General features: G+C 42.7%; 1 protein-coding gene across 2 annotated transcripts in view; it reads right to left on the bottom strand.

The window, feature by feature from the left end:
* The window catches only part of MAP3K5 (mitogen-activated protein kinase kinase kinase 5), a 234,775-nt gene that overhangs the window by 64,507 nt on the left and 154,924 nt on the right, over nt 1-15,344 (bottom strand). For both annotated transcript variants that reach the window (XM_021670832.2, XM_021670831.2), the window contains exon 15: nt 3,536-3,669. In XM_021670832.2, coding sequence (XP_021526507.1) covers nt 3,536-3,669 — 134 coding nt within the window. The remainder of the gene's footprint in view (nt 1-3,535; nt 3,670-15,344) is intronic.

Below are 15,344 nucleotides of genomic sequence, written 5' to 3'. Positions count from 1 at the left end.
TTCAGAAAGACTTCTGTGACTCTTCAAAGAAGGATGGACTAGTAGTGGAGAAAAGAGTGAAAGCAGAGAGCAGTTAGGAGGTGACTGCACAGACTAGTAGGAGTCTGGGCGAGTGGCCTGAAGGCTTAGATTAGAGGTGCAGCTGTGGTGACTGGAAAGAGTAGAGAGGTTCAGAATATATAGCAGAGGATGATACAACAAACAGTATGACCTACTGATGGAGTAGATGTGGAGCACAAGAGAAAGACAGGAATCCAAATGAATCCTGGGGGTTAGCCTGTGCAGCTGGATGGATGGAGAGACAGGGACTGACACAAGGAGTACTTTCTGGAGAGAACATTGGGGCATAATAATCTGGTTCACGGCTGGGCATGGTGGCTCATGCCTGTAATCCAGCACTTTGGGAGGCTGAGGCTGGAGGATCACTTGAGGACAGGAGTTCAAGACCAGCCTGGGCAACACGGTGAAACTCCGTCTCTACTAAAAACACAAAAATTAGCTGGGCATGGTGTCGCATGCCTGTAATCCCAGCTATCTGGGAGGCTGAGGCATGAGAATCACTTGAACTCAGAGGTGGAGGTTGCAGTGAACTGAGATGGGACTGTTGTACTCCAGCCTGGATGACAGAGTGAGTGAGTCTCTGTCTCATAAAAATAAATGAAAATAAAATTGCAGTTCACTATTGGGTAATATGCTCACTACCTGGGTATATGTGACAGATTCATCTGTACTCCAAACGTGAGCACCACACAATATTCTTTTGTAATAAACCTGCACATGTACCCCCCGATTCTAAAATAAAAGTTGAAAAAAGAAAAAAATCCAGGTTCAGTTTTGGTCATGTTAACCTTGAGAGGCCTTTAAGATCTATAATTGGAGATGTGGGGTGGACAGGTGACCTGGGAAGCTCAGGGGCGGGTCCTTCCCAAGGAAGGCTGATCACATGGCCCCCTACCACAGCTACAGAATGTGGACTCAAGGGCAGCCAGAATCAGCCCATGATGTAGCCCAGCATTAAAGCTTGGCCAAATAAGGATAATAATAACCATCCATTAAATAATCCAATCCTCTCTCTTTCAGACTTTGAATACACAAGACACACGACTCTGTGTCATACACTATAACTGTGTTTCACTGATTATAGGAGCACTGTCTTACAGAGAGATGAAGGGGAAGCCATGAGGCAGCAGAAATCATGAGGTTGAGAGAAGACAGAATTATTAGTTGGAGCCATAAGGCAGAGCACTAGAGCAGGGGGCCACAGATAATCCTATCACCAGGGCGCTTCAGTTTCCTGAACATTTTTGTCCCTAAAAAAGATTCCACCTTCCACAAGGCCTCACTATGTAAGGTTCAACTCATTTCTTCAAGCATAGCTTGGTGCAAAAGTAATCACAGTTTCTGCCATTAATTACTTTTAAAGGCAAAAATGTATATTTTATACATTTTGTAGTTGTCCCACAGTTCTTGGATATTGTCCCAGTTTTTTTCAGTCTTTTTCCTCTTTGCTTTTTCAGTTATGAAAGTTTCTACTGATATAGTCCCAAACTCAGAGATTCTTTCTGCAACTGTGTCCAGTCTACTAACGAAGCCATCAAAGGCATTCTTCACTTCTATTACTGTTTTTGATCTCTAGCATTTTTTAAATTCTTCCTAAGATTTCCATCTCTTGAGCTTGCATTACCATCTGCTTTTGCACAGTCTCTACTTTTCCATGGCAGTCCTAAGCATGTAAATCGTAGTTCTTTTAGATTTCCAATCTGATGACTCTAACATCCCTGTCATATCTGGTTTAGGTTCTGACACTTGCTACATTGCTTTAAACTGTGTTTTTTATCTTTTAGTATGACTTATAGTTTTCTATAGAAAGGTGGACATGGGCTAGGCATGGTGGCTCATGCCCGTAAATTTGGGAGGCTGAGGCAGGCAGATCACGAGGTCAGGAGTTCGAGACCAGCCTGGCCAATATAGTGAAACCCTGTCTCTACTAAAACTACAAAAATCAGCCAGGTGTGGTGGCATGTGCCTGTAGTCCCAGCTACTCAGGAGGCTGAAGCAGAAGAATCACTTGAACCCAGGAGGCAGAGGTTGCAGTAAGCCAAGATGGCACCACTGCACTCTAGTCTGGGCAACAGAGCGAGACTCCGTCTCAAAAAAAAAGAAAATAAGAAAGGTGGACATGATGTCCTAGGTGAAGGTACTGCGGGAAACAAGCCTTTAGTGATGTGGTGGGAAGCAGTCAGGGAGGCGAAGAGTTCTATAGGTCTATGATCAGGTCTCTGTCTTTTAGTGAGCCTGTGCCCCTGGGCTGTGAATTTTACAAGTGCTTCTTAGTTTTAGCCCCCTTAGGTAGGACAGGACAGCTAGAGTTGGGCTGAATTTGGTATTCCCTTTTCCCCAGTTTGGTTAGGCTCTGGTAAAATAGAGTCTCTTGAGGACAGGCCTTGTTAAGAACGAATGCTCTAGCATATTTAAAAATGGTGACTTTTCCTTTCTTGCTGACAGAAGTACAATGGGATTTCTCTCATTTCAGGTCTCTGTGAGGACCTGATAAAGCTCCAAAACTCATGAAAATGTGACCCTCACCCCCACTCTCTAGTGACTGGGTCCTGCTGGAGTTTTTTGTATTTTTTGTTTTTTTTGAGACAGAGTCTTGCTCTGTCACCAGGCTGGAGTGCAATAGTGTGATCTCGGCTCACTGCAACCTCCGCCTCCTGGGTTCAAGTGAGTCTCCTGCCTCAGCCTCTCGAGTAGCTGGGACTACAGGCACCCACTACCATGTCCGGCTAATTTTTGTGTTTTTAGTAGAGACAGGGTTTCACCATGTTGGCCAGGATAGTCTTGATCTCTTGACCTTGTGATCTGCCCGCCTTGGCCTCCCAAGTGCTGGGATTACCAGCGTGAGCCACCATGTCCAGCCCCCGCTGGAGTTTTTAACTCAGACTTCACACTGGGCCTCTAGAGATTTGTGAGTTACAGTTTGGTTGTCCTAGCCCAGCACTGGTTGCCACAGAGGTTTCTGATCATGAATTTCTGCTCAGAAAGTTATGAGTCTCTCACTTCGCCTGTCTCTCCAATTTCAGGGGCAGCTGCCTCCCTCGCAACTTCACTTCTCTGATGGATCCAAGAAGAGACATTGATTTCAGTCTGTTCAGGTTTCCACTTGTTAAGATGAAATGCCAACTTCCAAGTTCCTCGCATGCCCGATGGGAACCTAGAACTTCTGGTTCCAACCTAAACCATTTCTGATAGTGCTTATTCCCCATCTACTCACATAATACATCCAGCTTTATGCAAGACAACTTGAGCCCAACACACACAGAGCCATTCTCTTTTCTAGTCTTTGAAAGCCCCATTCTTCCCCACCAGTCTTGCACTTCAAACACTGAATTAGCAGCTAAACCTCAGAAGGAGCTAATTCACACAATGAAGTTTTCAGTTTCATTCATTAGAATCTCATCAAGTGTTTTCCAAAATGCTATGAACAACTCGTAAGTCCTTTAGAAACAGCTTTTAGTAGCCACAGTTACTGTACCTGCTGTCTCTCTCGGGGATTTCCTTAATAGCAATTCTGACTTGGTTGCTCAAGTCCCGACCTGCGTAGACTATCCCGTAAGTGCCTTTTCCTAAGACGACTCTGTCACCGTTTTCATCATATTCATAGTCATACTACAAAAGGAAAACGGAGAAAAGATCGAAACATTAGTTCATTCTACATTTCAAACATCAATTTTTTTCCAAGAGCATTATTCCTTATCAGATGGCATTACCAGGCTGAAGTTCTAAGAAGCAGCTTCAAGAATGAACAAATAAACGCTCCCAATGTAAAGCAGATATTGTGCTGATGTTTTCACAACTGTTACAAATACAGTGGGGATTACATAGTTAACTTCGTAGAAGTGCTTCTCTGGAGCCATGCGGATTCTTTTACCCACTCAGTCCTGTTTTTCATTGATTCTGGAGATCAATGAAACAGTGTATAACTGGCATCAACATCTAACAGTATCTATCACATCTAATTAATCTTCCTTTTGTTATTCAGCTTTTGATGCTGTTAAAGCATTTCACACTGCCAGGAGAATAAAACCACTGAAAGGCTTTGGGTAAGAAGAAAATTTTAACATCTTACCAGTTGCTGATGGTAGAATAGAGTAAGGATTATTTCACTTCACCCCCACCCTCATTCCCCAAGACCCAAAAACATTTTTTAAAAAATGAGAAATGGAGGTAAATTTTGATCTCTGATGTAGAAAGGAAATATCTATAGCTCTAAACTCCAAACTTTCAAGTGTGTCAGCCAAATATGGAAAACTGGATCTACAGAAAGGACTCAGTAGAGAACTCCTCAGATCTGGAGGCATCACCCCAAAGCCACATCCTTTCTGTTGGACCAGAACTAAAGGATTTAGGGCCATCAAATGATCAAGGCATGTCCCTGTAGAAACCCAGCGTAAAACTACAGACCCCAGGAGAGAACAATAGAACAAGCTTTTCCTACAGTCTACATTTTGCTGGAGTTTAAAATTGGCAGCCCATAGTTAGATTCATAGTGGGATCTGAGTTGGCCATTAAAAAAATGATTTCTGGCCAGGCCCAGTGACTCGCGCCTGTAATCCCAACATTTTGGGAGGCTGAGGCGGGTGGATCACCTGAGGTCAGGAGTTTGAGATCAGCATGGCCAACAAAACCCTGTCTCTACTGAAAATACAAAAATTAGCCAGGTGTGGTGGTGCATGCCTGTAATCCCAGCTACTCAGGAGGCTGAGGCAGGAAAATCAGTTGAACCCGGGAGACAGAGGGTTGCAGTGAGCTGAGATCGTGCCACTGCACTCCAGCCTAGACAACAGAGTGAGACTCTGTCTCAAAGGGAAAAAAAAAAAGAGATTTCTAACATGTATAAGTCAACAAACTTAACATTAATACTGATGAGTAATCTATGAAGAGCGCAATGATCATGAGTTTTTATGCTCTTTAACATCAAAGCCTTGAAATATAAAGCAGAGCTGATAACATTTCAAAGAAAAATACACAAATATCAACCACAATAGATTTTAACAGAACTCTTTTACAAAAGTATATAGCAGACAGATTTTAATGGCACAGTGAACAAGTTTGATATAACATCTACAGAGAGAGCTCTGCACCCTGATACAAATTCCTTTCATGCATATATAAAAAATATATTATAATGGATCACATATTAGACAACAAAGAAAAATTTCAACAAATTCCAAAGAACTGATATCATAAAGACCATGATCTTTGAGCACAGAAGACTAAAAATATGATAGCCAAAAGTATATTTTACTTTATTTTAACATAATCAATGGGTTAAAAAGGAAATGGCCATGGGAATTACACGATCGTTTTTTAAATGAAAAGAAAAGCATTATTTATCAAATACCACAGACGTGGAGTTAGGTACATAAAAAATTTCATGGTCTTAAAAAATCCCAATTGAAAATAAAAATTTAACATGAATAAGTTTAATGGCCAAGTCAAGGAAACAGAAAAAGAATAACATATTGCTACCAAGACAGCAGAAGAGAGGCTCTGGATTTTCAAGATGGTAGACCAGACACCTGAAAACCTTCCCACTAAAAACACATACGTGAAATAAAACAGACATACTTTTAAATGTCTCGCTGGGCTTACTAAAGAGTAAAGGTGACTGTAGAAGCTAGAAATGAAGAGGAAAGGAATTCTAGCAGGTAATCAAAAGAACTTTGCAGCCCAAAGGTGGGGATGAAGGCAGGATTTTCAGTTTCATTAATCTAGGGCAGGAGTTTGCATATTTTTTTTTTGTAAAAGGTCAGATAGTGAATGTTTCAGCTTTGAGGGCCATATAGTCTCTGTAGCAACTACTCAATTCTGCCATTGTGATGTGAAAACAGCCCAGCTGATCTATAAACAAAGGGATGTGCTTGTGTTCCACTAAAGCTTTATTTACCAAGATAAACAGTGAGCTGGATTTGATCCTAGGGCCATACTTTGCTGACCTCTCATCACCTGGGGCTTGGGTCTTAATGCCCAGGAGGGGATAGGAAATATAGCCTAATGTCCTATGCCAGGCAAAGAGCAGAAACACACAAAACCAGGCCCTTGATGAAAGGGTAGATTAGAAAAGTTGGCCCACTACACTGTGAAACAAAAAGAAAGCTAGTTTAAGACTGAGCTCTGGATGAGCAAAAACAGGTCTTCTCTAAACACTTTCAACCACTGCTGATCCTGGTGTTGTTTGAACTTCAGATTAACACTTATTGTAATATTCATAATTGCTCTTGAGCCTGGGATGTCCCTGGAGTGCTTGACAGAAACAAAGCAAAAACATTTTAATGGCATACCCACCTTGAAGCTTGCTATGCAGAATTCTTACTGATAATGCACCACTAACATTAAACTCACAATCCAAAAAATATAAAATATATAAGGAAAAAATTCAACATCAGTGAAAACATATGACAAATATCAATCCTCAAGACTTCATTAAATCAGAAATGATATAGTTATAAAATATGTACATTTAACAGAAAGATACAAAATAAGATATTTCAAAATGAAAAGAAGACATTCTAAAAACGGCCAGACAGACTTGAAAGAGAATTGAATACAGCTTCTAGAAATTCAGCCCTAAATAGGAAAAATAAATTCACTCAGATATGATGTAGGGAAATTACAAAATACGAAAGACAAAAAGATCATAAAAAGACACATTACCCACAAAGGTAACTCATCAGATCACTCTGCAAAATCTTGGGTACACATGCATGACTTAAGAGGATGGGAGTGAAGTGGGGCATGTCCTTACCAGCTCCAGGTTATTTGTTTCCAACAGGTTTCCAAGCCCTTATAGAAGATAGTCTGGTAGTGTCTTTGGGGGAAAATTACGGCCAATAATGCCAGGGCTAGAGTGGGCACTGGCCTCCTTAGCATGGACCCTTCTCTGGCTCAGGACAGAGGCCAAGCTCTGGAAGGGAGATGACTACTTACCCATTGCCAAGTATCCAGTGACACATTAGAGAATAGCCCTATCCTCGCTGCCTAACGTAAAGCTGAAGGCTGTCTTGGTCCAGGGCAGATGACCAGGTAGGTTGTCAGAGTGAAGGAACAGGCAGCAGGGATCATTTAGCAACGTGCCCTAACTCACAGTTAAAACTGGACTCCTGCTAGGAGGCAGGAAGCATAATCCAAACAATGCCACCTGAAGGAGCCCAAGTCTCCATACTCAGTTCCTGTGGTCTAGACTTCTACTATGCTGTGCCTGCCACGCTGGAATTCTACCAGCGGGACCCAGCCAGCAGGAGGTAGGACAGGGACCGTCAGTAAAGAAGCTCAACTTTGCCAATGTGCCCTCTCAAAGGATTAGAAACCTATACACTGAATCCACTACCACCACCATTTTATACTACAATGCTTTATAACTTAAAAGGAAAAAGAAAAACTTTCAATAGCCCACCTCACTTGACTATCATAATAAGCCTGTGTGTCACAGTAGGTTTCTGATTACTTTCAATTTACAAATGATCAGAAATGATTTTTTCCAGTGAAAATATGTCAGAGTTGGGGTTTGAAATCAGCTTGTAAGATTCTAGATTTTGTATCCTTTCCACTACCTATGCTTTAGGGAAACTTCTATCATAGAATAAGAGCTTACAGGGTGATTATTAGTTCTGTTTCCAAACACCAATATTATAAAGATATTACAGTATGTTGTCAATATCCACTGAATGTCCATTCTCTTTCTCTCTTCTTTCTTTCTCTTTCTTTCTTTCCTTCCCTCCCTCCCTCCCTTCCTCCCTCCCTCGTTCCTGACAGGGTCTTGCTCTGATGCCCAGGCTACAGTGCAGCGGCATGATCTCAGCTCACTGCAACCTCTGCCTCCCAAGTTCAAGCAATTCTCCTGCCTCAGTCTCCCAAGTAGCTGGAATTACAGGCACGCGCCACCATGCCACCTGGCTAATTTTTGGGATTTTTAGTAGAAATGGGGTTTTGCCCTGTTGGCCAGGCTGGTCTCAAATTCCTGACCTTGTCATCTGCTCACCTCAGCCTCCCAAAGTGCTGGGATTACAGGTGTGAGCCACCACACCCGGCCCCATTCGCTTTTTCAAGCAGACATCTGGTAGCCACTGTCCTCTTAGAATTTGTTTTTTACCTTCTCTTACTCCGTATTTCCAATTTATTGCCAAGTGTTCTCAGATTTTTCTTTTTAAAATCTCACAAATCAATTTTACCTCCTTATTCTCAGTGTGATTGCTTCGAATCTCTGTAGAAGTAGCATAGAAGAAAAGCACTTCTCTGCAAAACGAAGTTCAGAGGCTTTTCTCCTCTCCTGTTGCTCCATTCCCAATTTATTCTCCATTAAGTTGATAGTGAACTTTCCAAAGTCCAAAGTTCCACGTGAGCATTCCATGTCAGTGCCACTGTATCTGTTTTATTGGCAGCTTGTTACTTTCCAGATAAAATCCAAACTCCCTAGCACAGCACCCTCAAAATTTGTGTCTCTCCTCTTCAGCACCCTCAAAATCTGTGTGTTGAAACTGAATTGCAATGTAATAGTATTAAGAGTTAGGGCCTTTAGGAGGTGATTAGGTCATGAGGCTGGAGCCCTCATGAATGGGATTAGTCCCCTTATAAAAGAGACTTGAGGGAGCCTGGCTGAGCCTTTAGCCATGTGAGCAGAAGGTACCACCTAGAAAAAGTAGGCCCTCACTAGACACTGAACCTGCAGGTGCCTTGATCTTGGATTCCTCAGCCTCCAGAACTGTGAGCAATGCATTTCTATTGGATATAAATTACCCAGTTCTAAGGCATTTTGTTACAGCAGCCTGAATGGACGAAGACAGTGTCCTTCAAGATCTTATGGCTGCCTCTGTCATCCTTGTCTGGACACTGAGCTCTTTGAGAATTGGGGCTTCATCCTTAATTACTCTATCCCCAGTTTTAGCATGTGGCTTATAGTAGATGCTCAGTAATTATTTGCTTAATTAATTAATCAAGTTATAGAAAAATGTGATAAGAACTTTTTTAAAAAAGAGCTAGGTCCTAAAACAAAACATTTAGAGTCATTATTGGTTTATTTTTGGGTGAAAGCATTTTTCCAATAGATATATTTACAATCTTCTTCCCTTTTTTTAAAGAGTGTTTTGCTCTGTTGCCTAGGCCAGAGTGCAGTGGTGCCATCATAGCTCATTGCAAGCTTGAACTCCTGGGTTCAAGCAATCCTCCCACTTCAGCCTCCTCAACAACTAGGACTTCAGGTGTACACCACTATGTCCAGCTAATTTTTTATATTTGTTGTAGAGATGGGGTCTTCCTATGTTGGCCAGGCTGGCCTTGAACTCCTGCCCTCGAATGATCCTCCTGCCTCCGTCTCCCAAGTGCTGGGAGTACAGGTGGGAGCCATCATACTCAGCATTTTTTTTAAAGTGATGGAATTCTGCTATGTTACCCAGGCTAGACTAAAATTCCTGGGCTCAAGTGATCCTCCCAAATAGCTGGGACTCAGGTACATATTACCAGGTCCAGTTCTACAACAGGTATGCTTATACAGAAGAGCGAAGAGTACATAAACCTCAATGAGGCTGCTAAAGTTTTCATTTCCCTCAGGAATCTAAGGCATCAGAAGACTATTTTTTTAAAAGATTATTTATTAGATATAGAAGTTGACTCCTATTGAGCAAAATGGTGATAGTAAAAATGAAAAGAACTTGTAAAAAGACCAGCGTGATTTGTGTAAAACCATCTCTGTGGGTAACTGATACTTTGTCTTTTTATCTCCCCTTTCTATTCCAGTGTGATAAAGGTAGAAATTGAAATGGCAGTTTTGGAAGAAAGCTGAAAGAGACAAGAGACTGGTTCAGCCTAGAAGGACAGAGAATTATCTATGCAATGGCCAGAAATAGTAGACGAGAGTCTGGACCACAAACAGAAGAAGGCAAGGTCTGTTAATGACGAATACGGAAAAAAAGAGTGGAGGGGGGAAAAGGAGGGTTTTAAAAAATAAAAGGTAACATTACACTGCTTATATATTTTGCATTCTATTTCTATGGCAATAGGTTAGCAAATCGGGTTGTTGCTAAGGGAAACAAGAATTTCATTTTGAGACAATCATGAGAATTTTTCTAGAATCATCTCTTTATTGCTGTCTGCCCAGAACAATCTAAACTGGTGGTGGTAAGAGAATCAGTGTAGGAAGACATCATTGACAAGGCCAAACCACGAAGTGGTGACTCACTGAGTCCTTGCCCCGTCAAGGGGCCTACAGTGAAACAGCCACCTTATAAAAAGCCATGCACTTCCAGGGGGGCTTCACCACGAGGTGAGTAATCACCTCGAAGACCCAAATGGCAGCTTTGTTAGTGTTCAGTCTGTATTGCCTTCTTAATATGTAAATGCCAAAACATTAATAACTAATAACATTAATAGAATGCCAAAACACTGCAGGTACAAACATCTAGTGTGATGGATCTCTCCTCTCTCAGATCTTTACTCACATCTCACCTTCTTATTTTTGTTTATTTATTTATTGAGACAGAATCTCATTCTCTCACCCAGGCTGGAGTGCCTTGGGTTCAAGCGATTTGCCTGCTTTAGCCTCCCGAGTAGCTGGGATACAGGCATTTGCCACCATGCTGGGCTAATTTTTGTGTTTTCAGTAGAGATGGGGTTTTGCCATGTTGGCCAGGTTGGTCTCGAGCTCCGGACCTCAAATGATACACCCGCCTCAGCCTCCAAAGTGCTGGGATTACAGGTGTGAGCCACCATGCCCAGCCTAAATCTTACCTTCTTAATGAGCCTCTCGGGCCTTCCTGTCTGAAATTGCATGTCCCTGCTACACGGTAACTTACTTACTTACTTACTTTCTTTCTTTCTTTCTTTCTTTTTTTTGAGACAGAGTCTTGCTCTGTTGCCAGGCTGGAGCACAGTAGTGCAATCTTGGCTCACTGCAACCTCTGCCTCCAGAGTTCAAGCGATTCTTCCTCCTCAGCCTCCCGAGTAGCTGGGACTACAGGCATGTGCCACCACACTTGGCTAATTTTTGTATTTTTAGTAGAGACGGGGTTTCATCATGTTGGCCAGGATGGTCTCAATCTCTTGACCTGGTGATCCACCCGCCTCAGCCTCCCAAAGTGCTGGGATTACAGGCGTGAGCCACTGTGCCCGGCCTACACTGTGACTTTCTAAACCCTTCCCTGGTTTATTATTCTCCTTAACACTGATCACCATCTAACAAGACGGTATTTTACTTATTTGTGTTTATTGCCTGTCTCTCATTAGAGAGTAAGCTCAGTCCACAGCCACACCACCCTGTGCGCCCAATCTCTTCTGATCTCGGAAGCTAAGCGGGATTGGGCCTGGTTAGGACTTAGATGAGAGACTGTAAGCTCAGTGCGGGCAGGAATTTTTCTCCATTTTGTTCTCCTCCATCTCCCCAACACCTGGAATCATGCCTTCCATTCAATAGGTGTTTGAAAAATATGTGAGTGCATTAGTGAGATCTACTTGGACCCACTGATATGGATGAAGATGATTTTAAGCTGAAAACATCAGAACGAACAGCAGCAGCAGGAAAAAACCACTTCTTTTGCTGACATAAGCAATGCCTTCTAAAATACATCAGTCATGTATTTCCTCTCCAGGAGGTTAATGGCCAAAGAAGATACAGACCACTTGCACCTAGAGGAGATACTGTATAAACACAACCTCCCCACTTGTTACTTCACTACTTTCCCACCATATACTTTCCCTTAAAGTCCTAGCCCTCTTTCTTACTAAGATGATATATAAACAATGAACTCTAGCTGTTTAAGGAGCCAATTCTTTGAGTAAGTCACTTTGATTGATGTAGTGTTAACTACATGAATATGCTTTGGCTAGGCACAGTGGGTCACACCCGTAATCTCAGCACTTTGGGAGGCCAAGGCGGGCAGATTGCTTGAGGCCATAAGTTCAAGACCAGCTTGGGCAACGTGGTGAAACCCTGTGTCTACAAAAAATACAAAAATTAGTCAGGTGTAGTGTCGCCCAACTGTAGTTCCAGCTACTCAGGAGGCTAAGGTGGGAACATCACTTGAGCCCAAGAGATCGAGGCTGCAATGAGCTGAGATCGCACCACTGCACTCCAGCCTGGGGGAAAGCGCGAGACTCTGTCTCAAAAACAAAACAAAACTAAACGAAAGAATAAAGTTTGTCTATTCTCCTCTTAGCTTGTCTTTTGTCAGTGAATTTGCAGGCCCCTGACCACTGAATGTAAGTTGGTAGAGGAAAAAGACTTTTCCCCGCTCCCAACAGAATGAATGAATGAATAACAAATTGACACTCATATCATATGACACTATAAGTCATGTGGTTTCTCAGGCAGAGAAGTAACTGTGGGTATTCAGCTTCATATCTGTACAAAAATAGATATAGGATGTTAAAAAAAAAAAGTTTGCTACATGATGATTCCAAACTGATTGAAACAAATTTTAAACTATAATTGCTAAGGTATATGAGGCCAATCATCAGAGAAGAAAATAGTAAGGTCTTTCATCATCCTGCAGATATTTGAGTCAAACAAAAATTGTTTTAGATAGGGTCTGACTCTGTCGCCAAGGCTGGATTGCAGTGGCACAATCCTAGCTTACTGCAGACTTGACCTCTCGGGCTCAAGCAGAGAAGTCCACATGGATTAAAGGCCTTCTTCCATCCATATCTTTCTCCTCCCAGTTTGAGATATTAGGTTGACACAAAAGTAATTGTGGTTTTCACCATTATTGCTCCAACCTAATATTAAAACAACTCTGGTTTTGTCACTGCCTAGCTTCAAACCCTTCAGATTGAATCTCTTCTGCTTGGACACCTGGCACCATGTGAGGTCATGTGATTGAAAAGGGCATAGGCCAGGTGCGGTGGCTCACATCTGTAATCCCAGCAGTTTGGGAGGCTGAGGCGGGTGGATCACAAGGTCAGAAGTTCGAGACCAGCCTGGCCAATATGGAGAAACCCCATCTCTACTAAAAATACAAAAATTAGCCGGGCGGGGTGGTGCATGCCTGTAGTCCCATCTACCTGGGAGGCTGAAGCAGAAGAATCGCTTGAACCCGGGAGGTGGAGGTTGCAGTGAGCCAAGATTGCACCACTGCACTCCAGCCTGGCAACAGAGTGAGACTCCATCTCAGAAAAAAAAAAGGGCATAAAGCCACCGTCCTGCCATGGAACGTTAACAGTCCAGTCCAGTGCAGGCTACCAGATTACAATGCACTGAGAAGAGCTCGGCCAGAGGAGTGGGCCAAAATGACACGAGAACAGATAAAAGCAAGAAGGGGAGTTGAGAAATGATTCAAAGAGAAAAGGACACAGGACCTGGATCTGAAAAAATAATGCTCTGGTCATGAAGTGGGACAGAGCAGAAAAGCTTGCAAGGTTAGGTGTCTGCATGCCAAGCCCAGAGGCTGGAGAAGCATGGCCGACTGGAATGTAGAAAGGAATTTGGCACTGCTGGACCACAGGGTCAAAGGAAAGGGGAAATTACAGCCAGGGGAGTGAGAACGTTGGACGGTGCAAATACCTCTGTCTACAAAAAGTAGCGTTGGCTGGGTGCGGTGGCTCACGTCTGTAATCCCAGCACTTTGGCAGGCCGAGGCGGGCAGATCACCTGAGGTCAGGAGTTCAAGGCCAGCCTGGCCAACACTGTGAAACTCCATCTCTACTAAAAATACAAAAAATTAGCTGGGTGTGGTGGCATATGCCTGTAGTCCCAGCTACTCAGGAGGCTGAGGCAGGAGAATCGCTTGAACCCGGGAGGCAGAGGTAGCAGTGAGCCGGGATTGCGCCACTCCTCTCCTGCCTAGATGACAGAGAGAGACTCTGTATCAAAAATAAAATAAAAATTTAAAAAAAAGGAGCATCAAAGTTTTTTAATTTGGGGAGTCACAGGATTAAATCTGTATGAGAGATTTCTCTGATGATAACAGAGACAAAGCATGAGACATGGTTAGGCTACGATAGAGGATGAGGACCTGAGATCAGGGGAGTGACTGAGAAGATGAAATGAAGGGGCCGCAGGAGAGAACGGGCTTGAGAGATTACGAGGGGACTGGGTAGAGGTTTCTCAGCTATCTGGCTTGGGTTACTGGGTAGATGCCTTTACTCTTACTGAAGACATGGAAGGCAGGAAGAACAATGGAGACCTAGGCTGGTTAACTCTGATCACTTGTTTGATGATTTCAATATACATGTATTATAATAATGACATATTAAATTACTTAAGATTTGGGTTCATGATGCTTCCATGTCAAAATACATCCTTGAATCAAAAAACATAGCCTTGAATCAAAAGAAATTGATTTTCTTTCTGTTAAAAGACAGAAAAGTCCTTCTCTGAGAAGTGGTATTGCCTTATATTTGAAATAACCTTGTACAATTTATACCAATCTTGAATATTATTAAAAATTAGAGGTAGGAAAGGATGTTAAATATCTTCTTGCTATTGGTTGAGCGTGGTGGCTCATGCCTGTAATCCCAGCACTTTGGGATGCTGAGGCGGGTGGGTCACCTGAGGTCAGAAGTTCAAGACCAGCCTGGACAACATGGTAAAACCCCATCTCTACTAAAAACACAAAAATTAGCTGGACACGATGGTGGGTGCCTGTAATCCCAGCTATTCAGGAGGCTGAGGTGGGAGAACTGCTTGAACTCAGAGGGCAGAGGCTGCAGAAGCCAAGATCACACCACTGCACTCCAGCCTGGGTGACAGAGCGAGACTCTGTCTCACCCCCCAACCCCAAGAAAAAACTCTTCTTTTCAACTATAACTTAAGGAATGAAGTCATCTTAGCCCAGCAGGAGTATGAACTTTCTCCGGGGTTATGAAACTGACTGCTGGCAAAGTCAAAACCAGAACCCAGGGCTCCTGACCCCAGCCTGGAGTTCTTAGTAGATCCAGCTTGAGTCAGAAGGAAGAAGGGGCTGGTGACCTGAAAGAGGCTGAATCCCTCCCACAGCAGTACTGCTTCAAATGAACCTTATTGTTCCAATCAGAACGAAAAGCAGCAGATCTTCCCTTGGGCTTCTAAGAAGTTTTTCAAATTCTAGGAATTGGTTTCACATTTGTAGTTTATAGAACCACATTAATAGTTACTGTTTGCTGACTGCTGACAACATCCTAAGTGAAGTTAAAAATACTAAGTAGCATTACCTCATCATCTGACCTTTCCAACATTTTTATTTTGTTCTGGGCCAAGGTAGCCAAAGGCTTCAGGAATAATTGACACATAATATTGAAACAATTTTAATTCTACCCTCAATTGAGGTAAACATCAGAAAATAATTATTCTGCATACAAATCTTAAGTACTGTGTTAAG

The sequence above is a fragment of the Aotus nancymaae genome, unplaced genomic scaffold (assembly GCF_030222135.1).
Source record: "Aotus nancymaae isolate 86718 unplaced genomic scaffold, 86718_ANA_hifiasm-v0.15.2.pri h1tg000040l, whole genome shotgun sequence".
Lineage (NCBI taxonomy): Eukaryota > Metazoa > Chordata > Mammalia > Primates > Aotidae > Aotus > Aotus nancymaae.
The sequence above is the reverse complement of the archived record's forward strand: the minus strand, read 5'-3'. Positions and strand labels throughout refer to the sequence as shown.